Below are 24,929 nucleotides of genomic sequence, written 5' to 3'. Positions count from 1 at the left end.
CAATTGTGCTCGAGCGAGCGCCGAGCATTATGAGCAAAAGTGTAGCCTCGCTCCAAAGAGTGAGAACTAGCCCACAAATCCAAAACCCCTGTGCCACTGACCATAGCATTCCATGAAGAACGTTCCAAGTTTAACATATGCGAATGGCCAGTTGTATTGTCTGTGTTTGCCGGCGCATTAATAAAATCCCCACACCAAAAAGCATGTGAACGCGAGGGATATTTGACCAAATCTTGCCAAAGACGAGATCTATGTCCCGTGGCAGTATAAGCATAAATACCAGCAAATTCCAAAATATTGCCTTGCACGAGACATTGGACAACCATCCAACGTCCTGCCGGGTCATTATGGGCCAAAACCGGCTGCAATTCATGACGCACCATCATTAAAACTCCCGAAAAAGAACCAGTACCAGCATAAGAAATCCAGAATCTTGCATATACGATGATTGACCAACAAAATCATGTTGACTATGCTCCTGCAATACCACTATATCTGCTTTATTTGTATATACATAGTGCCAGATCAACTTCCATTTATCATGGTTGCACAATCCACGCACATTATACGTAAAACATTTAAGGGGAGAATGTATCTGTACAATATTTACAAACGAACCACGAGGCACAATCATCAAGTAGGATTGCCCATAGGCACATCCGCCTCCATACTAACACTCAATACAACAGAATCCATATGCATCCCTTGCAGGGAATTTTGATACATCGGCAATGACGCAAATGTCGACCCAAGAAAAGCGTCTTTGTATAAATGAACCACTCTATCCCACACTTCAACCAGCGACTTATGATCATGGGATGCGGATGCAGAGGTTCCACCACCTCTCCCAGCCAGAGCAGGTACATAATTCCTTGAGATAGGCGAAACACGAGGTTTTGCAGGCTTCTTGGGAATTTGCCAACCATCAGTGGAATCTACCAATTTGGCTTTACCTTTAGTATCAGCCTTTACAGTAGTCTGCGTATTAGCCAGATTCTTAATGGAGTCTTTACCTTGTTTGATCTGCATGTTTCCATTAGAATCCCCCATCTTCGGCTTCACGGACGAAGAGGAAGGAAGAGCAACACGAGTTCCAGTCATAGGAACAACAGATGGTGGCAGTTTAAACAAAGATTCCTGGCATTCAAACTGCATATGACCAAATTTGCCACAACCAAAACAAGCACGTGCAAACTTCCCCCATTTGAGTTTAAATGGCCTTTTTCCTACCATTGGATCACAAGAGTCAACCGTAATTCCTAACGGCGTTGGCTTATCTGTATCCCATAACACGCAAAATCTATTGGAATTAGTATCCAAGCTTGGGGGGAAAATCACTTTGCCCAATTGCGCAGCCAAAAGAGGCAAGGAATGTTTCCAATCCGACTATTTCCACCCAGACCGGGCACTTGTGTCGTATCAAACTCTGATAATCTTTAGTAAGCGCCCATGGCAGAACATGTGTCATTTGCATGTTGAAAAATAAAGGCGACATTTCCAACAAACGCGAACGAGCATCCATGTCTTCCAAAAGCACCTCATAAAACCCGCGGGGACCAAAATACACCCCTTGGACTGCTTGTCTTTTCAAAAAAAAGTCAACCCATTGACCTACATCTTGTGCCGATGGCATTTTGCCATGGAAAAACAAAATAACGGCATTCAATGCATACTGTGCAACCGGATCCATCGACTGCTAAACCTGAATAACCACTTCAGTAGCGGGTTGCTGACCTTCCCACGCATCCCGAGCATCCGCGAAATCCTTCGACAAACACTCTTTAATGATATTTGCAGCATCCATGGAGGAAAGGTCAACCTGTTTCCTACGCTTATATACAGCCTCTTCTGCCATGACCAACAAAAGCCTTCCCTTTGTACAGACCAAAGTCTACTTCGATTAAAAATCAGAGCTTTAACTCCACAAGAAAAACACTCAGTTTTTTGTTTTTTATTATTTTATCAGTCGTTCTCTGTATCAACCTCAGGACTGTACATAAAAAAGGACTCCTCTCTACAAAATTCCCAAAACGTGTACTGCTAAAGCTTGACAAAAAATCTACAGAGGCCCAAAACCCCTTGCAGAAAATTCACCAGAGCAGAATTTTGCGCTGCCTAAAACCTGCACACTGAAGATCAAAGACTGCAACAGACTGACAGAAGGCCGTGCATCTGTAGGTCACGCAGCTGAACATCAGAGGAAAACGCGCGCACAGGCTGAAGATGGATGATCCACGGCGACTGAAGGCACTGCAGAGGAGCTGGCTGACGACAGAACTCTGACGCAGAGGATCAGCAGGGTTTGCGCAGCTTTTTCTCTTATCCACACACACACACACACACACACCCGTTGGCACTGGCACTCTCTCACACACCACACACACGTGTACACACACACACACACACACACACACACACACACACACACACACACACACACATCCATGCAGGGCAATGGAGCACAGAGCCCTCGAGGGCATCCCTTCCTCGCAATTTGTTGTGCCGATGATCAAGCTCACTAGGACCCCTATTACTGGAGCATGGCAGGATGCCGAGCCATGGCAAATATTTGTCAAGGACAGATGCAAATCAGCCAAAGCAGTGGGTAGAATGCCAATGCTAATCAGCATGTCGATGGCGAGCTTCATGACCACTACGTTCTAGGTTAGATCGCGAGCTCTTCTGCCCTGTTGTTTCCGTGCGTTTCCTCCTCATTCGCGCAACCCTGTCAGCATTGAATGTGATGCAGCTCCTCTCCAGCTTTGGCACCTCACATCTTCGCCCTCTCCTCCTTTCATTTATCCTTGGACACTACTCTCTCTGAAAACTGAAGGGGAATCACTTGAGATTCCCTTTAATGAAGCCAAAAAAACTACTCACCTACTATACAAAACAAATCTATTAATTAATGTGGGAGATTGGGATTCGAAACTCTTGGCAAAGCTTAATATGAATCAAAAGCCATGACATTGCGTGTGAAGGGGCAGGGCAAGATTCTCAAGTCGGGTCCTTCACTCTCTCTTCATGCGTGACGGCAATCTCTCTCACAAAGCCCCTTCATTGCTCAATAGGACATGGCTTGCTTGGTTGCACCCGGTTTCCCTGCTTTCCCCTATTTTGCGGAGCAATAACAATAGCTCTTTGGCCTTCCTTCCTCACTATTGCCAACTGTGGGATGTGTGCCTTTGGTGGCAAGAAAGTGGGAGACAAAGAGACCTTGATATTGTAAGAGAGAAAGACATAAAGATCATGAGAGTAGATGTGCCATGCCGCCCGTTGTGAATCTAGCACACTTTTGTTGTGGGCACCAACAATCCACCATAGACGTCAGTGCTACCGTCCACCTGTCAGAGCATAAACTGCGAGTCCATCTTAGAATCATCAAAAAATAGTTTAACCACATTTTCTCTTACATGGAATCTACCAAGATTGCACTCAACTAAGCAATTTCAAAAAATCGGTGCCTCCTTCCTCAAATGTTTGTGTACGGGTGGTGGTAGGAGTAGTGAGAGGGAGCTTTGAAAAAAAAACCCTATCCCGGCGTTTGTCACCAGCGTGCATTACGGCACCTCCCACTAAGACAAAGGGAGACATGGCATGTCAGCAAATGTAGCAAGCATACACACTTCACTTGCTTTGCTCCTTCTCGTGGTGCATTTGACTACTAACCGCACTTTTCCATTCCATTGGGGGCTTCCCCCTATAGATGAGGGCGAGACAAAGACACAAAGAGATACACCATCACCAGGGAGAGAAAAAAGGCCTATCCGCCTCTTCCATCTTGTTCTGCTCTTTCTCTCTCTCTCCCCCCCCGCTCCCCTACTTTGCTTTACCTTAGAGAAGGATCTTTGTTGATTCGCCTTAATGAAGAAGTTGGTACTAATATGCTTGCAGAGCCTCTTGCTATGATGTAATAGAGCCATGTATGAGGGTTTTCCTGAGACTTGGAGTATGTCCACGATTGTGCCTATCTTCAAGTCGGGAGATCCTATGCTTCCCGGGAATTACCGCACCATCATGGTTGGTCACACTTATATGCATCAATTCTTGTGCATGAGTTGAGTGGATGGGCAGAGAGAGAGAGGGCGTACGGGCAGCAGGACAGGCAGGGTTCAGGAGAGTCTTCTCCACTCTTGACCAGATTTTGACACTCAGAGCCAGGGTAGACACCATGGCAGGAGGATATAATGTAGCTTTGTGGATTTCCGTAAAGCCTTTGATACAGTGCCACGAGCCAGACTCATACGCAGATTGCAAGACATGGGGGTGCCCACAGAGCTGATTTGGGGGATTTTAGCTTTATACAGGACAGTGGTAGGACATGTACGCACTACTCAGGGCATCTCCGACAAGGTTCACTCCACCATTGCGGTGAAGCAGGGTTGTCCCCTATCTCCAACTCTCTTTGAGATATATGTAGATGAGTTTTCAGATTATGTACAGACAGAGGGTGATAGAGGTGCTCAGCTTGCAGGGACATGGATTCGGTTGCTATTATATGCTGATGATATTGTGCTGATCTCAGATTCTCCAGAGGGGATGCAACGTCATTTGGATGCATTGCATGTATTTGCACGGGACAGTGGATTGTCTGTGAACCTTGGTAAGACCAAGTTAATGGTGTTTAACACCACGACGCAGTGGGTAAGGAGGTCCGCCCCCACTTTTACATATGGTCGAGAGACTATGGAGTATGTAGATACATACACTTATCTTGGGGCGGTTTTTAGTGGTCCAGTATTTTCCTTGAGGCGTGCAGCAAATACACGATTGATTAGAGCCTATGCAGCATTGGGGAGACTTGAGAGGATATGTTCGCAGGGTCAGTTCCAGGAACCTCGGACAAAGCTTTGGCTCTTTGACACTTTGGTCACCTTGGCCATGCTGTACGTAGTGGAGATATGGGGCCCCTCAGTTGATCATCATATCAGAGCTCGTAGTACTGATGGATAAAGATGTATGGAGAAGCCCTTGGTGTCTATGATTTCTCGGATGATTAGGCCAAGGCCTCAGTACCACATGACATTGTTAGGGCGGAGCTCGCTGCTCCTCCATTGGCAGTGGAGGCACTCACTCGATCAGTTTCATTTATGCATAGCACCTGGGCTCTCCTTAGAGACAGATATGCTCGATTAGCACTAGAGTCTTCGCGACAGGTGGCATTGCAAGGAGATAGATCATGTTGGTATGCAGAGATGGCATCTTGGTTTCAGTTACATGGCTTTAGTATGTATCGGCTACCCCCATTTCAGTACTCTCTAGATGCACCCTCCATCTCCTCACTAGGGCCTCCTTCCTAAAAACGTTAGATGTAACCTTTTGTAACCTTTTGGTCTCATTGGTCTTTTGGCCTTTTGAAAACGTTAATATTACATTTCATTTCTCTCTCTGTGAAAATGTCTGTCTCTACCTTTGTGCTCCTCCGGACACACGGCAATCTCTCTCTCTCTCTCTCTCTCTCTCTCTCTCTCTCTCTCTCAGTCATGAGGTATCAGGATCAGACAGACATGAGGTATCAGGATCAGAGATGCCTTGGCTTATATCTACTTGAGCTACACCGACATAGAGATAGTCTGTTGAGGAGACATGGAGCACGACAGTCGCAGAGACAGATCACAGACTTCTTTGGATCGAGGGAGCCAAGAGACCAACCACCAGCACAGGGTTGTACCTGCATTCATACGAGAGGCACCCTCATTGACAGGGCGACTGAGCTCGGGAGATCGAGACGACCACGACCGAGACACAGGAGCACACTCCATCGACGGAGACTCCAACAGAGGATCAGAGGCATTCTAGCACGACACCCAGATTGTCATTGAGGGCCTATTCTACATTTTCACATTTCACATTTCACACTTCATTTTCAGTTTTCATTTTTTCTTTCAGTACTTTTTGTACTTGTACTTCAGACGTTGTATTAGATTCACCACTTTGTATCTGATGGTCTCATAGGTCATTTTGGCCTTTTGAAGACGTTAATATATCATTTCATTTCATTTCTCTCTCTCTCTCTCTCTCTCTCTCTCTCTCTCTCTCTCTCTCTCTCTCTCTCTCGTCCATGCGCCATCTGCCCCTGTTTTACCTTCAAACCCATCAGAATATCCAAGTAGATTCGGCTTAAGGAAGCACGTCGAAAAAGATTATACATACCTATTGACATTAAATAGGCGATAAAACTTAAGAGGCTTGCCAATTGAGAGTACCCATTTTTAAAAGAGATATCCATGGAGAATCTTGAGTGATTCTCTCTCTCTCTCTCTCTCTCACACACACACACACACACACACACACATTGTGCAGTGATTAGATCTGGAGATACACTAGCATGCAAAAAACATGTGAGAGTATAGTAGCAGGTTGAATTGGTGGGCTTCAAGCCTACAACTGGTTATTGAGGTAGCAACACCTGCACAATGAGGGCATTCTCTCAATTTCTCTCCTCTCTGATCTGCTCAATTGTCGCCTCTGCCTCATGTATGATGTTTCAATTTCTCTTGTCTCATTTCTTGCAGAAGAGTAGTCTCTTCTTGCACAACAAAACCATTCATTCAATCTCTCTCTCCATAGGCAAGGAGTCTACCATAGAGAGCCTTGAAAGTTGTGGCAAGAGTGGGGAAAGTGAGGTAAGAGTCGGACTCGAGTCGGGGAATCAAAGGACGGGAATGCAAGCAAGCTAGGGACAATAAAAGCACGGAGGAGGCGATGTAGGCTGCCCAAGAGCAGGGTAGGCGAATGTCACACTCTTGCATTGAGTGAGGAAATATTCGTATGTATGGAAGTTTTTAAAAGTTGCCAGTAGGTGGTTCTCGTTTTAGAGTAGAGCCTCTTAGCTTTTTTTTATAAAAAAATCCACAAACCTTGAATACATACTTGGGTGAGGTGCAAAAAAAAGAGTTTCCCTCTCTCTCTCTCTCTCTCTCTCTCACACACACACACACACACACACACACACACAATCGCTAAGTTGCATGCCCATTTCTCAAGCTCCTACAACCAAGGACGTCACAAATTTGTGCTCCTGTAGTGATTCCAAGATATGCAAAGCCCAATTGAGGAGAGTGGACAACACATCTGCGATTGGCAAAGTAGAGGCAAGCAGAGAAAGACATGGTGGTCGAGAGAAGGGGAAAGTCTTGAACACAATCTTGTGCAAAGGACTTGGATTTTTAATGTAGCGTAGAAGCACATTGAAGTATACATGATCGCAACATGATACTTGATATGGAACTCCCTAAAATCCAATGGAGATGATTTTTCTCATCAACGTTGATTCATCCAAACACCAATTGATGTCTTGCTTTATCATCTCATCAGTCCTTGGTTTGATTGTCTACAAAGGACATCTTAAGCTTAAGTGAGAAACCTTAGTCCTTGGTTTGATTGTCCACCAAAGTAGCCTTGGTGGGAAAGAAACCTTAAGCTCAATAAAATTATTTTGGTGAAGCTAGCTTAGATTGATGTGCCCTTTTCATTGGCAGGCCTCGTGATTTTATCACTTGTTATGTCTTTAACTAATTATGAATACTGCGATTGTATAATGCTAGCTGTCTCTGTGTGCTTATGTGTGGCTTCCTTTATGCTGTTCTAGTTGTTGATGAATTGAAGGAAGGTGCTAATGACGGCCAAGGTGGACCACGTGCTTATCTTTTGCAAAATGCAGTCGCTTTGGCTTTGTCATCTATTGTTTGTACATGTGGCACCTACCTTACACAAGCATTAAGCATTCCTGGAGGAACAATTCCTTCTGCCACAATATTGGTGGTATTGCTAGCAACAGTTTGCCCATCATGGGTTGCTCCACTTGCACCTGCTGGAGAAACCTTAGCAATCATTTTTATACAGGTGATTCTTTTTTTGTACCTATTGTGTATAGAAAATGCAGAGATATTGAAGGTTCAGTGGCTTAACCTAGTTATGTGCTCGATTTCAGATCTTCTTTGCTGTGGTTGGTGCAAGTGCTAGCATTTGGACCGTTTTCAAAACGGCTCCCTACCTTTTTGTTTTTTGCTTTGTACAGATTGCCGTTCATCTGGCTTTAACTTTGAGTGTTGGTCGCTTGCTTGGATTTGAACAGCAGCTATTGCTTCTTGCTTCCAACGCAAATGTGGGGGGCCCAACTACTGCTGCTGGACTAGCCACTGCCAAGGGATGGAAATCTTTGATAGTACCAGGAATTCTTGCTGGCATTTTTGGTGTTGCAATTGCAACTTTCATTTCAATCTTTTTGGGAGTTACCGTCTTAAAGTTTTTGTGAAAGTTTTTGTTGGTCTTGAGGCTCATTAACATTAAGCACGTACAAAGTTACTGTGCTTCTTGAGCTTGACATTTGCCAAAAGGGCTGGTTAAAGTGAGGGAGCTACAATTGTTCAGTCAGTCCTTTTATGCCAACTGATATGGCCGTTGATGGATGCTCATCCAAGAGCATTGATTTAGCAGTATACCATGTCTACTGCTGATGGCGAGGTTAAGTTTGCTTATCAAAATGCTGTGCATGATGTCTTGAAAAGTTTCAAGCATGATTGTGACGGTCCTCCAGAATGCGATGTCATTGTATATCGAACAATGGGCCTTGTTTAAGAGGTCTTTTAGTGGTTTATGCCATGTGATTGTTTGCTTATACCTATCTTCACTCCTGAAAAATCAAGTTTGCTTGTCTGAAAAGAGCTTAACTTATCATCATCATTGTGTGTATTGAAACAAACTCGCCTTCAACAGTCTTTCCAGAAAGTACCACTCCCTGATTACCGTTCATTTCCAATGAAAGAATAACTCCACCCAGGAATTATGGTCTCCGTTACCTTTATGATTATTACTTTCATTTCCAATAACTCCACCCATGAATAATGGTCTCCGTTACCTTTATGATTATTTGTTTAGTTTCTTGTAAGCGCATACGTTTATCTCAATTGAAGGCTACTACAGTGCCCATCTCAAGGATTTTCGTAAAGGAGGTAAAATTGCAAGCAGAAATAAGTACACCTGCAAGAATGTGCAATGCACATGGCTAGATATGTGTATACCCTTTATCGTTCGTCTGGGCCTTTGTACACGACGACGTACCTTAAAATATGCCACTATGTATGTAGCTACCTTGATGTAACTGGGCACTATGCTCTGCAAAAGCTACATTCCATTACTGATCTTTTTTGGCCCAAAACCTCCTTGCCATGCAAACAAAGTTTAAATCCTAGAAAATTAAGCACTGGTTGATTGCCTAAACCATTGAATGCATCGTGGAGATCACGCTTTCAGAAGGTTGTCTATTTGTGGCTTGGCCTCTCCTTGCTCTAACATGAATAATATCTGGCTTCCGTGCTCCTGGGAGGCTTGTATTACAAAAACTGGCTAATTACCAAAAGAATTCATTTCAAATGCGGTAATCTTGTTAAACCACATATTTTTTAAACAAGCTTCTTGTCCTGGTGGATGACATCTCTTGGAGTGGGTTAATTATAAGATATGTAAAGAATGGGTAGGGTCAACAAGCTCTCAGCTATTTTGACTGGATGCATTATGAGCTAAACAAGTTGAACTTGGGGAGGAAGCAAGATACATGTTGATATTTGTCGCAATGGTTCACTTGAAGGAAAAAAAAACTTGGGGAACATGTTGGTGAGTATGCATGCTAAGTGAGATGCACGACAAGTCCTTGACCACCCTCGTGTCTGTTATCTCTTGGGGACTATCATTGCTGGCATGGTAAAGAAGCAAGACGATCTCCTCTCCAAATGAGATAAACAATATTTGCATCATGAAGGCATATGGCATTACACAATATCAAATGCATGGTGATTATTTTTGGATGACAACATCGATATTAGCAATGCTTTGATCCATAGGTACTCTGAATTTTGACGATTTCTCGAAAGCATGAAGTGCTTGACAAGCTTCCTATCCTCATTTTCATCTCCTAAAGCGTAGTGATTGTAGTGCAGATGCCCAACAAGGTAGATGAGGAAGCTATGGGTAATTCTCAAAGGATGCAAAGAGAAAACTTATCTCCAGAGGCAATCACCTTAACCTTTGAATGCCTATAACATTACTCAAGACATTGGAAAGCGTAGAAAAATTCATGGTGAGATTGCTCGTTAGGGGTCCTTGGAGAAAGAGATGATACATGCTTGGTTGTAACTTAAGCCAATATAAGGGAACAATTGTACACAGACATGCATGTACGGTTGATCGTCATGAGTAAAGACTTTTTGACAAAACAGGGAGAGTAAACAAGCCATGTAGTTCATAGCAGTGGACTAGTTACCTTGTGGTTTAAAGTTGTTGGTGGTCTTGTAAAAAAAGGGGGATTGTGAAACGCCTTTCAATGTGCAATACAAGTACAACTAGATGGATGTTCAAACTATTGGATATATGGAAATGAAAATGTCATTTGGAGGCAACCTGGAACGAAACTCTTGGGTTCATAAGAGTAGAAATATTGCGCAACCTTGCACCAAGGGTACTTATTATCTAACACCAAAATGAGCGAGGGCTATTTTGTGGCTATGCCGGACCTATGTGAGCTAATTTTCTCATTTTTGGCATGTTCTTGCCATTGGTTTCCTTGGCCTCTGCTGCTAGTGCCAGAGTGTGCCTCCCTTGGTTTTTATAGATCCAAATATCATAACATCCTCTACCAAATAAAATCCATGACGGAGGTGTAATGCAAATTCCATGTATGTAATTAAATTTATATTGAGTCATGAATATTGAAGGTCATGTATGACAAAGGGGTAATGTAAGTGGTTATAGACTTGGGCTTGATTCCTAGTGGCACCAACAAAAAAGAAAGGCAAGTATATGTCTGTGCTAGGGTAATACTAGCCTTGCTTGGTTGTAGTGACAGAGACAAACAAGAGAGGTTTGTTGAGAACATTGGCTTAATATGTAATGGACTAAGGGAGATGACACTATTAAACAAAAAACGGAAGCATGATCGAGTGGATGTGAAATTTAAAAGATATACACTTTCAAAGTAGACAAATACATCAACAATTTATGAGAGGACATTAATATTGAGTGAGCCATATGAAAGAGCTTGTAGTTTCGATTTATTTTGGATGAAGTAATAGCATGTTACTAGTAAAGTATCAACTTAGTGGACATTAAAAGACATTGTATAGACTAATAATCCATGTGCTATAGCATGTGTAGTTTGACACATTGGCTAAGATGTGAAATTTGTTGCTGGAGAAGACAGACACATTTCTAGGTTGTAGGCAAGAATGTCTGTCTTGATCAAACTTTATGGAGTGCACTAATTTTAAACCATGACTTAGGCTATAGATGTTTAGCCAATTTTAATTTGGTTGCATCTCACTCCCTAGCCTTAAAACACATAGATCGTAACGTCACACGCTTGAGATTATCAATATGACTTATGATAGATTATAACAATGGTATCAAAAGTAAGCATACATGTATTTTTCAATGAAATCCATAGAGTGACATCGAGTGTTTAGAGTGAGGAAAACATGTGGCCAAAGTAAACAAAGGATGCAACGGGCAATTAAAAAAGTGGAAGGCAATGGAAAACTATAAAAATGGGAGTTCAAAACTAAATTTGTCAGAGTATGGGTCTTGCTTGGCTGTGTAAGGAAGAGGATGTTTCTTTTGTTAAGCTACAAGAAAACAATATGAATAGTTGAAGTTTTTGGCATGTAATTAGTCATACAGAGAAACCATATCATTATATCGTACTCGTCACACATAAGCACCACGCAAAAGCATGGTGGAGAGTCGACACTGTCACTCCAAAATTTATAAGAAACAGAAGTCGTGTTGCTCTGTCCCATAGTCTGGTTGTGTTGTCCAAGCGAACGTATAGTCGTGGAGATTTGGATACAGATTACAAACCTTCTATGTTTTTAATGAGGAGTCGAGCCTGCCTCTTTGAAATGTCCATTGCTCAATATATATGCTTGTTGTGGCACACATCGTAAGAGAAGTCAATGCTAAGCATCTCAGTCCAATTGTAAAAATCGGTGTATTGTTTAGTAATAATATGTATGTCAGAGAGAGAGAGAGAGAGAGAGAGAGAGAGAGAGAGAGAGAGAGAGAGAGAGAAGCAATGTCTTTTAGTTTTCGGAGCAAGATTGTCTTTGTGACAATAATGTTTACTTCGTTTCATTTTGAAAGTCACGGGATAGTCAAGCCGATTACTGCGGAGAGGAGAGGAGAGTGAGAGGAAAAGATTCTACTTAGATTTTAGTAGACGATAGTTTAAATAGAGATTGGAAGTTGTGATGTAGGTTGCTAGGCAGAGCTAAATGAATCGACCCTCTCACCCAAGAAACGTAGCTGAAATTGGTAAGACCATTGTGATGTAACCCCAAGGTTGAGGGTTCGAGGCTCACGAGTTGTGTTCTCTTGGGTGTATTCTCCTCCCCTATTGGGGGGGTGGTTCCCACGATTGCCCCTCGAGGGTGTAATGTATAGTAATATACAGTTGTAAATACATGATATGTGTATAGTTTTTCCCTACTACCTCCCCGCGCTGATGGTGAAAAAAAAAAAAAAAAGAATCGACCCTCTCGCCACCTAAAGGGGTCTTGGAACATGCGATAAGCGTGGGGGGGGGGGGGGGGGGGGGGGGAGAGAGAGAGAGAGAGAGAGAGAGAGAGAGAGAGAGAGGGCCTCTTGGTTTTAGAAGATTTAATGGCATGTTTAAATTTCATTAGAGCCCATGAGAGAGAGAGAGAATATGGCGTGCAGGTCATTTTGTGGTCATCGATCACGAGTACTTCTTAGGGGAGGACCATGCTAGCATACATGCATACTTGTAGGTAGGGCGACCTGGGAAGGAGCAGGACCATGAATAGCTGAAAAGCCAGACAAAAGAACAAATCTGTAAACAGAGAAGCGAAGGCGCTCATTGTCAGAGAGAGAGAGAGAGAGAGAGAGAGAGGAGCAGGAGTCAAGCAGCATCCCTTAGTTCTGGATGTGGCAAGTTATATGTCCAACCTCAAAATTGCTGGAGCTTCGTTAATAGTTTTCTCTTCCAAGCTTGCTTCAAGCAACAATGCGGTAATGGCATCTCAATGGCTACCCTTTGTACCACTCAAGGGACTCACAAAAAAGCAAAGCAGAGCTGGTAAAGTTTTGGCAAGGGAAACTAATCTTGCTCATGCAGGTGGTGGTTGTCTACTTGACAGTACTAGTGAAATTCAGTGATCTAGTCAATGACAGACAATCATGCACGGGGCCTGTTTTGAAGAATTTAGGTGAAACAGAACGCCATGCACAGGGCCTGTTATGAGAGAGAGAGAGAGAGAGAGAGAGAGAGAGAGCAGTACCTGACCATGATGAAGCTCTTGTTACTTGGCAAAGCTGGGTCACATGGGCCGGCGGAAGGCACGAGCAAAAGCTGCGAGCCAATCAAAAGCTCCGTGATCACTTTCCACCTTGATACCTTTTTCTTCCAACCAATGGAGCATCACCACGCACTCACGATGAGCTTGTGCAGCTTCCGCCTAGGGAGGCGGAAGAGATGGAGGTGCTTGTGTTCCGCCTCGCATTGTGAACCCACCCAGCCCGCGTTCGGGAAAAATCATTTTTCCAAACATACAAAATTCTTTTCCTTGAATTTGCAAAGAGAAAATTTTAAAAAATTAAGTTATTTTTTAAAAGGTTTTTACACTATTTTTCTCTATTTTGGCGCAGAATTTCTCATTTTTCCCTTGTCTTCAATCGGCATTTTTGAAATTGAAAACGGCATGATATTAAGTTGAGACACTTTTTTTTTTTTTGAGAGAGTACAACTTTGAAATTACAACACACACCCAACCCCCGTAGGTGGAGGCAATCCGACTCTTAAGGTGAGTCATCCTAACCGGGTTAGGGTGGCCAATCCATCATTTGGACTAGGGGAACAGCCCCTAAGGGCTACATGTCATACGAGCTGTCAAGGGGGTTTGAACCCAAGACCTTTGACACAAGGGGCTCTTGCTCTACCAACTGAGCTAGCTCTCGTTGACACTGAGACACATTTTTCTGAACACTGACCCAACCTAAGCCTAATGCGCTTTTCTGGTTTCTCGGACCCACAAGTAGCCACTTGGCAGGATCTAAGTTGGCAATGGGCATATGCTTTTCTGCACGCAGAAGGGCGATGCTTTATAGTAGTTGTCCTTGTTTTGAAGCGCTGCTTTAAATAACGACCTGCGCAGTGAGAGCCGAGGCTACCTCAGGTGCGTGTTACACTTGGGCACCCGAGGGATGGCCAAGCCAAATTGACGGCTAGCCATTCGCTGCAGGAAAAAGCAGTCTTGGCCTCACAAGCGTGTCAGAGGGACGGCCTCAACCCCTCAGCCAACATTTCAAAAGTGGAGGCCAGCTGGACTGCGCAGGATTCGAATTGAGCGCTGGTAGTCAGCGTGAAATCGGGAGGCACTACCAGCTGGGTATAGACGATTCACTGCTCAGTGAGGTCGACTTCTTAACTAAATCCCAATGTCACTTGAAATGGGTGGTCGCCAACAAAAAGCTTCCGGGGGCACCCGCCCTAGTGTGCTAGGGGCCTCAGGCTTTCATCCCTCATGTGCCAAAAGGGTGACAACCGACCTGCCCTACCAGTGCTAGAAAAAAACCGGGGTCCAATGTATTTTAACCGGCTGAAATTCTTAAATCCCGGTTAGATTTTGAGCTTGCCTTTAAGAAAACTTGGAATTTTTCACAAGTTTTATTGTAATTATCGGCAAAAGCTTTCAAATTTTGACCTAAAAATCGGGAGAATTTCAAGTTTGTCCTTATTTTCTTTGGTTAGGAAAAATGCATTTTTCTAGCCTTGTGCCCTACATGCAGTGTTCAGAAAAAACCATTTTCACAAACATACAAAAATCCCTCCAAGACAAATCTGAACCGGAAATTTTACGATACTAGCCAGTATTTTTGCAAAACTACACTATCTTTCATGTATTTTAAGCGAAATTTTCTCCTTCTTGCCCTCCCCTCAACCGGCTACATTGATTTTGCAACCGGCTCAAGGCTAAGCTAAGGCACACTTTTCCCGTACACTCCCAGCCTACATGTGACGGACCCCTACTTGCACACATACCTTTTAATCAAGCGGGAAATCTGGTCGCCATTAACAAGGGAAATCTCTTCTGAGTGTGCGAGGATGGTGTCTATGGCGGGCTTCTACGTCAACAATAATAACCTAAGAGGAGGCATTTCTAGCTTCTTCATAGACATCTTCTTATGGAATCAAGCACAAGCCCCGAAGCATGCAGAAATGGGCCACAGAGAAGGGGCGAGCTCGCAGGCTGCAGGGGCCGCCAGTTAGATGAGAAGAGCAGGAGGGCCAAATTCGGAGCCACATGAAGGGGTGATATGGGGGAGCCGCTGTGGAGCAATGAAGGAAGGTCGACTAGGTTACTTTAATCAACCCTACTATGTGAGGGAGAGTATTTTTTGGAGCAGATGCCTTCGAGATGAAGTTCATTGAACATCACAGTTTACTGTGGTTAAGTACGTTCGGTAAGTTTTTATTTCAGTGGATGACTCTTCATTTTAAGGTGGTTTACTTACCTTGCATGTTAGCAAATCTTTGAGCTCTTTGCAGGCTGCTTGAATCCTCCGTCTTGTTCTTTGTATAAAGTCACTAAATTTTTGCCATGCCTTATTAGAGGTTTAAAATGAGTCTTGCTTTGTTGGCCCAGAGGCTACCGTCTGCATTGTTGAGATCTTCATTCTGAAGCGAACTTGAAGTTTTGACAGTTTCTCCTTTTCATTTCTGGTGATCATTACACTTGGAATGCAGTCTCACTCAATCTTCTAATGTAACCTTCTTGTACAAAAGCTATGTTTATGTCTGATATCCATATGACTTAAAGCTTGACCTAACATTCTAACCGTAAAGTAGTTGCATGGAACTACCATTACTGCATAAGTGGAAGTCTTGAACTTCTGAGCTGTGGCATCTCCTCTCTTCTGAAGTCATGATTAGTAGTGTACTGGTGAGTTAAAGAGCTTGTTAAGTCTAAGTGCTTGACTTGGGTTGGTTGAATATGGCTAAGTATGCCAAGTGCGTGAAGGCTTGTGAAGTTCTTGATGAGCTCCGAATAGGAAATATGTGTCGAAAGGTGCTAATAACTAGATTAGGAAAATCTAGGGTGTGCGCGTGATGAGGGATGTCACCAACTGACATAACTAACATTTTTGTTTTTAAAAACTTGTGGCACATCAGAGCAGCTAGGATGGTTGAAGTGATGAGGGCAACTCGCTCAAACGAATGCAAGCTGTGGATATCCTTTCTAGTTATTTTGACCTTGCTCAGCTTGTTAGATTTGTGGTCCTTCTAGGTTTGGTGGAAAAGATTTGAAGCCTGATGTAGAGTGTTTGACCTGCATGGTTGACCTTTTTGGACATGCTCGGTACCTTTGTCATTTGGCAGAGTTGTCACTTTGACTGAAGAGGAGCCTTTGCAAGGGGGCCAATGCGGCAACCAAATCGGCACCAAGTTCTGGGAGGTGGTATGCACAGAGCACGACATTGATCCCACGGGGTCATACATCGGCGACGTTGACGTGCAGTTGGAGAGAGGCTGAAATGACGTTATCCGCAAAGAGGCTGAAAATTGTGACTGCCTTCAAGGTGAGTGCCTTTAAGATCTCATTCTATCGTTCTTTATTCTATTTTATTCAGTGAAATGCTGTTTCGTCATGCCCTTTTTGCCATTTCTCTGATGTTACAGTTCCATTTATGTCTGGTATAATGAATTTGTTGTCAGTTTGTTTATATTTGACTATGTAGCTAGCCTGTGCAATCGTCTTGTTTGAAAACAATGTTCAGATCTGTCCTCTGTGAAGGTTGTCAGGTTTCTTTAACTGAAATTTTCACCGATGCTGTTCTAACTTCTCTAGCTTCCTAGTATCCCCCCTCACTTGGTAGACATTGGCTTTAGATCTACGCTCACCACTGCCAGTCGGTGCTGGATTCCAAATTTGTTTCAAGTTAGCAAGGCTTTGCCACAAACTCTTTCTTCAATTAATGTTGATTTGTAAACTGTATATTGTTTCTATGCTTGAGATGTTTGTCTATACACTGTGATGCAAGCTTCTGTAGTGGCAAAGCTTCCTCTTTTCAGACTTCTTCGGCAAGGATGATGACGATGTGAGGAGGAGTTTGTGTTGATGCTCACAATGGGAGGCCAGCACCTTGCAAGCGAAGCGATGCATGACTTGTGGTCGTGCTTGTGGTGGCCATAGCTATCTAGGGATATAGTTGCATATAGAGCTATTATGCCAGTGGAAGGCGTGGTGAAAGTAAGGGAAAACTTGAAATTCTCTCATTTTTTTGGTCAAAATTAGAAGCTTTTGTCTGTAATTACATTAAAACTTATGTGAATTTCCTCGTTTTCTTAAGGCCAAGCTCAAACCCCTCTAATTTGTCCAAATTTCCAATATACCCTTCAAATTTTTAAAATTTCCAAAGTACCCATGTATCCCATTACCATATTAGAAAAGCTCAAAATATTGTCCAAGCCTTCAAATTTCTCATCAATCCAGCAAATAACAACAATATTATAGGCTCATGTTTGACGTTGCCTCTCTTGGCAAACTATGCACATCAAGGTTGCCTCAATCTCTCTCTCTCTCTCTCTCTCTCTCTCTCTCTCTCTCTCTCTCTCTCTCTCAAATTTGTCTTCATCTTTGGAGACCTCTACCTTGCTCAAAAGTGTGCTTTACATCGATTGAAGAAAGGCACCAACCAACCTTTCATGTGCCAAAAGGGTGACAACCGACCTGCCCTACCAGTGCTAGAAAAAAACCGGGGTCCAGTGTATTTTAACCGGCTGAAATTCTTAAATCCCGGTTAGATTTTGAGCTTGCCTTGAAGAAAACTTGGAATTTTTCACAAGTTTTATTGTGATTACCGGCAAAAGCTTTCAAATTTTGACCTAAAAATCGAGAGAATTTTAAGTTTGTCCTTATTTTCTTTGGTTAGGAAAAATGCATTTTTCTAGCCCTGTGCCCTACATGCAGTGTTCGAAAAAAACCATTTTCACAAACATACAAAAATCCCTCCAAGACAAATCTGAACCGGAAATTTTATGATACTAGCCAGTATTTTTGCAAAACTACACTATCTTTGATGTATTTTAAGCAAAATTTTCTCCTTCTTGCCCTCCCCTCAACCGGCTACTTTGATTTTGCAACCGGCTCAAGGCTAAGCTGAGGCACACTTTTCCCGAACACTCCCAGCCTACATGTGACGGACCCCTACTTGCACACATACCTTTTAATCAAGCGGGAAATCTGGTCTCCATTGACAGGGGAAATCCCTTCTGAGTGTGCGAGGATGGTGTCTATGGTGGGATTCTACGTCAACAATAATAACCTAAGAGGAGGAATTTCTAGCTTATTCATAGACATCTTCTTATGGAATCAAGCACAAGCCCCGAAGCATGCAGAAATGGGCCACAGAGAAGGGGAGGGCTCGCAGGCTGCAGGGGCCGCCAATTAGATGAGAAGAGCAGGAGGGCCAAATTCGGAGCCACATGAAGGGGTGATATGGGGGAGCCGCTGTGGAGCAATGAAGGAAGGTCGCCTAGGTTACTTTAATCAACCCTACTATGTGAGGGAGAGTATTTTTTGGAGCAGATGCCTTCGAGATGAAGTTCATTGAACATCACAGTTTATTGTGGTTAAGTACGTTCGGTAAGTTTTTATTTCAGTGGATGACTCTTCATTTTAAGATGGTTTACTTACCTTGCATGTTAGCAAATCTTTGAGCTCTTTGCAGGCTGCTTGAATCCTCCGTCTTGTTCTTTGTATAAAGTCACTAAATTTTTGCCATGCCTTATTAGAGGTTTAAAATGAGTCTTGCTTTGTTGGCCCAGAGGCTACCGTCTGCATTGTTGAGATCTTCATTCTGAAGCGAACTTGAAGTTTTGACAGTTTCTCCTTTTCATTTCTGGTGATCATTACACTTGGAATGCAGTCTCACTCTATCTTCTAATGTAACCTTCTTGTACAAAAGCTACGTTTATGTCTGATATCCATATGACTTAAAGCTTGACCTAACATTCTAACCGTAAAGTAGTTGCATGGAACTACCATTACTGCATAAGTGGAAGTCTTGAACTTCTGAGCTGTGGCATCTCCTCTCTTCTGAAGTCATGATTAGTAGTGTACTGGTGAGTTAAAGAGCTTGTTAAGTCTAAGTGCTTGACTTGGGTTGGTTGAATATGGCTAAGTATGCCAAGTGCGTGAAGGCTTATGAAGTTCTTGATGAGCTCCGAATAGGAAATATGTGTCGAAACGTGCTAATAACTGGATCAGGAAAATCTAGGGTGTGCGCGTGATGAGGGATGTCACCAACTGACATAACTAATATTTTTGTTTTTAAAAACTTGTGGCACATCAGAGTAGCTAGGATGGTTGAAGTGATGAGGGCAACTGGCTCAAACGAATATAGGCTGTGGATATCCTTTCTAGTTATTTTGACCTTGCCCAGCTTGTTAGATTTGTGGTCCTTCTAGGTTTGGTGGAAAAGATTTGAAGCCTGATGTAGAGTGTTTGACCTGCATGGTTGACCTTTTTGGACATGCTCAGTACCTTTGTCATTCGGCAGAGTTGTCACTTTGACTGAGGAGGAGCCTTTGCAAGGGGACCAATTCGGCAACCAAATCGGCACCAAGTTCTGGGAGGTGGTATGCACAGAGCACGACATTGATCCCACGGGGTCATACATCGGCGACGCTGACGTGCAGCTGGAGAGAGGCTGAAATGACGTTGTCCGCAAAGAGGCTGAAAATTGTGACTGCCTTCAAGGTGAGTGCCTTTAAGATCTCATTCTATCGTTCTTTATTCTATTTTATTCAGTGAAATGCTGTTCCGTCATGCCTTCTTTGCCATTTCTCTGATGTTACAGTTCCATTTATGTCTGGTATAATGAATTTGTTGTCAGTTTGTTTACATTTGACTATGTAGCTAGCCTGTGCAATCGTCTTGTTTGAAAAGAGTGTTCAGATCTATCCTCAGTGAAGGTTGTCAGGTTTCTTTAAGTGAAATTTTCACCGATGCTGTTCTAACTTCTCTAGCTTCCTAGTATCCCCCCTCACTTGGTAGACATTGGCTTTAGATCTACGCTCACCACTGCCAGTCAGTGCTGGATTCCAAATTTGTTTCAAGTTAGCAAGGCTTTGCCACAAACTCTTTCTTCAATTAATGTTGATTTGTAAACTGTATATTGTTTCTATGCTTGAGATGTTTGTCTATACACTGTGATGCAAGATTCTGTGGTGGCAAAGCTTCCTCTTTTCAGACTTCTTCGGCAAGGATGATGACGATGTGAGGAGGAGTTTGTGTTGATGCTCACAATGGGAGGCCAGCACCTTGCAAGCGAAGCGATGCATGACTTGTGGTTGTGCTTGTGGTGGCCATAGCTATCTAGGGATGGGCCAAGATGCATGACTGCTATTTGCGCCGCATAAAAATGCCAGACTAAGCTCATTAGGATTAGGACGGGCTGGCACTTGAAACGGATGAGGATGGCGGCATGATGCATGAAGATGTATGCGCTTGCCACCCCTTATCTGAATTTGGAATCTCTAAACAAATCAATGGTTTTTATTTTTTTGAAGCCATTAGGAACACATATCAATTAGGTGGTACTAGCTGCAAGATAATCGAAAAATCTCCAGAATCTTCAAAAATGCTCTCCCAGGTGAGTACGCAGGTCCTTGGAGATGCCCTGGTGGTGTTAAGCAAAAGAGAATGAAAGCAAAGGTGGAGACTGATCGTAGGTGTCGAGGAGGAGAATACGTCACCATGGAGCATAGGGTGAGCAGTGAGGCTAGGCATGACAAGCTTAGAGAGCCGGGTAGGGATGGCACAGGATAAACGTTTTTTTTTTATAACAAACAAAGCGCCTTCACAGTCTAGGCGCTTCGATGCAGTGGTTAGCCAGTATGATTTGTTTATGAGAATTCCAGAGTTCAATTCGCATGCTAGTTTTGCTTGGAAGGTGCGTTGCAAAGGTGAGGCAAAGAACTATTATATAACTAGTTTTAGGAAAGGGGACATAGGTCACGTACAATATAATGGTTAAGATAATCATACGAGCATGTTTAGCTCTCCTCAGGTTACAAATTCTATAGTCTCAATTTGTCACATGGTCATATGGCTTGACCGAGTGTGCCATCTTGAGCTATCAATTTTTACCTTCAGTTCTTCTACCTATGCATATGGCTTGACCGGGTCTCTTGAGCTATCCATTCTTACCAAATGTGTAGTTGTGCTTCTTTTTACGATAAAAAGCGTTAAAGTTTTTAAGACTGTTAGTTTTTTTTCCATGTAGTTACAAATTCTATAGTTTCAATTTGTCACATGGTCATATGGCTTGACCGGGTGTGCCATCTTGAGCTATCGATTTTTACCTTCAGTTCTTCTACCTATGCATATGGCTTGATTGGGTCTCTTGAGCTATCCATTCTTACCAAATGTGTAGTTGTGCCTCTTTTTACAATAAAAAGCGTTAAAGTTTTTAAGACTATTAGTTTTTTTTTCCATGTAGTTACAAATTCTATAGTCTCAATTTGTCACATGGTCATATGGCTTGACCGGGTGTGCCATCTTGAGCTATCGATTTTTACCTTTAGTTCTTCTGCCTATGCATATGGCTTGACCGGGTCGCTTGAGCTATCCATTTTAATGTGTAAGTTAATCCTTAAATCCCACGTGGGAGCCCAAGATGAGGTGGACAGTGTATGATTTTAATGTGTAAGATAATCCTTAAATCCCACGTGGGAGCCCAAGACAATTTTTTTGGAAAAAGAAATTATGTGATGAAAATCCCATGTGGGAGCCCAAGAAAAGGGTGTACTTATTTTTTTTGAGAAAGAGGTCTCCGTACAAAGGAGGCTCTGGCAAAATTTTTAAGATTTATAATTTATGTACAAACTCAAAATTAAATACAAATGGTGCTTTTTTAAAGTGCATTTTGCTTAAGCATAGACGTGCATTCATATCACATATAATTGTTTTTGTTCAAAAAGATTAATCTTTTAATGAGTTGTTTTGTAATGTGTTTTGATTTGATGAGTGAAGGTTTTCATGGTTGTTTAAGAGTATGCATTATTTGTTATTTAGAGAACAATCCATTTCATATGTGTGTCTTAAATCCCATGTGGGAAGCTTACTAAGTAGGTGGCAAGTATCATATGTTTTGAGATTGAGATTTGTATCAGTTTACAAGGCAAATGTTATTCGTCTTTTGACAAATTACATTGAAACGATTGGTTTATTTTAATTTAGTGTTCATTATATTTGTTGCTTTTTATGGTTTTTTCTCTTAACATCTATTGCAAATGAAAACACACTACAATGTACACTTCTGTTCATTTGCAGTTCAACATGTATTTTTGCAAAAGCACGTGCTTCTAAAATTGTTATGTTACTAGTATACATAAAAGAGTGGGTCATTACATTCCGTACGAAATCCGTATGAGGGGGGATGGCTCATTGCGAGAACGTCCGTATCTTGTGCGTATGTAGGGGGTTAGGTTAGCATGTAAGATACCGTACATAGGGGGGTTTCTCTAATTTTGATGCACGCAGGTGGCATCCCCCCATTACCAATATTGAATCCCTCGGGCTCTGATCGAGGCATCTGAGAAGCCCATCTTGTGTAGAGTGACCTCCAAAAAGTCCAGTCAACTCTATCGTAGACCTTCTCAATATCGAGAAGTATCACTAGATCCTCACCATAGAGGTGAGCAAGGGCAAAAGCCTCCCAAAACATAGAGATGTTGTCAAGGATACTATGCTCCTTGACAAAACCTGTATATGTCCCATGTATAATTCTCTCTAGAAGTGGCTGAATCCTCAAACTCAGAGCCTTGGCAAGAATTTTGTAGGCTAAGTTGAGGATGGTGATGGGGAACCACTATCGAATCTCATCCAAGGATCCATCCTCCTTGGGGATGAGGTAAATTAGACCCTCACTCATGCTGTCATGCATCTCTCTTGTGTGTAGGATGTACTTAAAAGCGCTGCAGAGATCTGATCCAAGAAAGTCCCAATACTCTGTTACCATATACATGTGGTAGTGTTGTGTGTGAACACACTAGGACCACTGGGGTATTTTTTCCCTCTTTAATTGGTTTTTTTCCTCGTGCATTGTATATACGCTCATCATTCTAGGGCTATCTATCTTTCCATTGCACACCAAGAAATACACTCTCTGTTGTGTGTCTTGAGCTTCTTTCATCTTCTCCAAGCTGTGTGTGTTTCCTTGCAACCCTAATTCTAACAATTGGTATCAGAGCATGTCACGTCCTCCCGGGCTTAGTCGCCAGCGTCGCCAGAACACCCTTTCTTGTTTTCTCAGATTTCAACTAGCTTTGGCAAGCGTCAGAAGGTCAACAAAAAATATGGGAAAGCTCGTAGAGCGTAATTTCATTTCGGGCTCATTTCGACCTCCGTTTCCACTACAATCAGGTCTGCACAGACAATTTCATCATTTTGTGTAGAATTTTTGTCAGTGCCAATTATTGCATAACAGGTCCCATACAATCTACTACGGGTTGTGCTATATAGCACGTGCTAGTCTCACTTAGTTCCTCCTCATTTTGGACAGTTTTCACATCAGGTACATGCATTTTCCATGGCTGACAACAACACAAATGTGTTCAAGATGTTTGTTATTGAGAACAGATTGGATGGGGACAATTACCCTATGTGGGCTTACATGATGTAACATGTACTTGTATCAAAGGGAGTTGGGAACATTGTGCAGGGTATTGATGTACATCCTGGTATTGTGGATGCAGACGATGTTGAGGATGCTCCAGGTTTTGTTGCCACAGTTGCTACTCTTAAAGTTGTGTTGCCTATGGTTGAGCAGGCTCGTTGGGATGTAAGAGATATGCAGGCTCATGCATTGATTGCATTTTCTATGAAGCGCACTATCACTCCTCACATTCGTTCAACAAAATCTGCAAAACAAGCTTGGGATATTCTAGCAGGTCTTTATGCAAGCTGCAATGAGGCTAAAATTGCTTTGCTACATAAAGAGCTGGAATCGAAGATTATGCATGAGGAAGATGAAATGGACACTTTCCTTGCTGGTGTCAAACGATCCAAGGAAATCCTAAAGTTGTCAAATTTGATGTATTATACACATTGCTGTTGCAAGAGTCACTTTTAAAAAAAAAACAGAACTAGACAGTGTGCAATTGAACATGCTTTTAGTGCAGCTCAAAGAAAAGGTGGGAACAAAAATGTAACCACTTCTTATGGTTCTACTGTAAGTGGCAAAACTTATGTTCCTAATGCTTGTGCTGGCAGCACTTCGTCTGGCAATTATAATGATAAGGGAAAAAAGAAGATGCGTTGCCATTATTGTAAAGCTAATGATCACTTGATCAAGCAGTGTCTGAAATTGAAGGCAAAAGAGGCTAAGAAGAAAGAGATGTTGATGCAGAATGGGCATTTAGTGCAGAGTGCACTTAGGATCCTATTGTTCATGATGCATGTATGTCAGTTGCTACAGATTCACATGTGTGGTATTTCAACAGTGGTGCTACAAAGAACATTACCTTACATCGTGATTTGTTTACCTCTATTGAGTCTGTCCCTCATGAGAATACGGTGACTTGTGCCAACAATGACTCTTATCCTGTTCAAGGACTTGTAAAGATTGTGCTTACTGCTACAAATGGCAGTTCTTCCACACTTGTTGATACACTTTATGTACCTAGGATCAAGAATAATCTTTTGTTTGCATTTGCACTTGCTAGACTTGGTCTTGTAGTCAAATTTGTGGATGGCAGATGTATAGTACATGATCTCAGTTTTGGTGATGAAATTATTGCATTTGGCATTTTATGTCGTGGGCTGTATAAGCTCACTTTGTATTACACGTGTGGGCAAAATTTTGCAAATGCGGTTGTGGATCCAAAGGCTATTTCAGATGCAAAACTTTGG

At 42.6% G+C, this 24,929-nt stretch overlaps 2 protein-coding genes across 4 annotated transcripts in view; one reads left to right on the top strand and one right to left on the bottom strand.

The window, feature by feature from the left end:
- The window catches only part of LOC147430405 (uncharacterized), a 106,272-nt gene extending 97,652 nt beyond the window's left edge, over nucleotides 1-8,620 (top strand). For all 3 annotated transcript variants that reach the window (XM_086494865.1, XM_086494867.1, XM_086494866.1), the window contains 2 exons: nucleotides 7,592-7,845; nucleotides 7,934-8,620. In XM_086494865.1, the coding sequence (XP_086350991.1) occupies nucleotides 7,592-7,845; nucleotides 7,934-8,257 (578 nt within the window). In that variant the 3' untranslated portion in view covers nucleotides 8,258-8,620. The remainder of the gene's footprint in view (nucleotides 1-7,591; nucleotides 7,846-7,933) is intronic.
- On the bottom strand, nucleotides 319-1,419 carry LOC147430406 (uncharacterized). The gene has a single exon (XM_086494868.1). The coding sequence runs from the start codon at nucleotides 1,231-1,233 to the stop codon at nucleotides 634-636; it is 600 nt and encodes a 199-aa protein (XP_086350994.1). The 5' UTR covers nucleotides 1,234-1,419; the 3' UTR covers nucleotides 319-633.
- Nucleotides 8,621-24,929: the final 16,309 nt, after the last annotated feature.

The sequence above is a fragment of the Adiantum capillus-veneris genome, chromosome 22 (assembly GCF_014529385.1).
Source record: "Adiantum capillus-veneris isolate H3 chromosome 22, ASM1452938v2, whole genome shotgun sequence".
Lineage (NCBI taxonomy): Eukaryota > Viridiplantae > Streptophyta > Polypodiopsida > Polypodiales > Pteridaceae > Adiantum > Adiantum capillus-veneris.
This window is presented reverse-complemented; position numbering and strand designations above follow the sequence as displayed.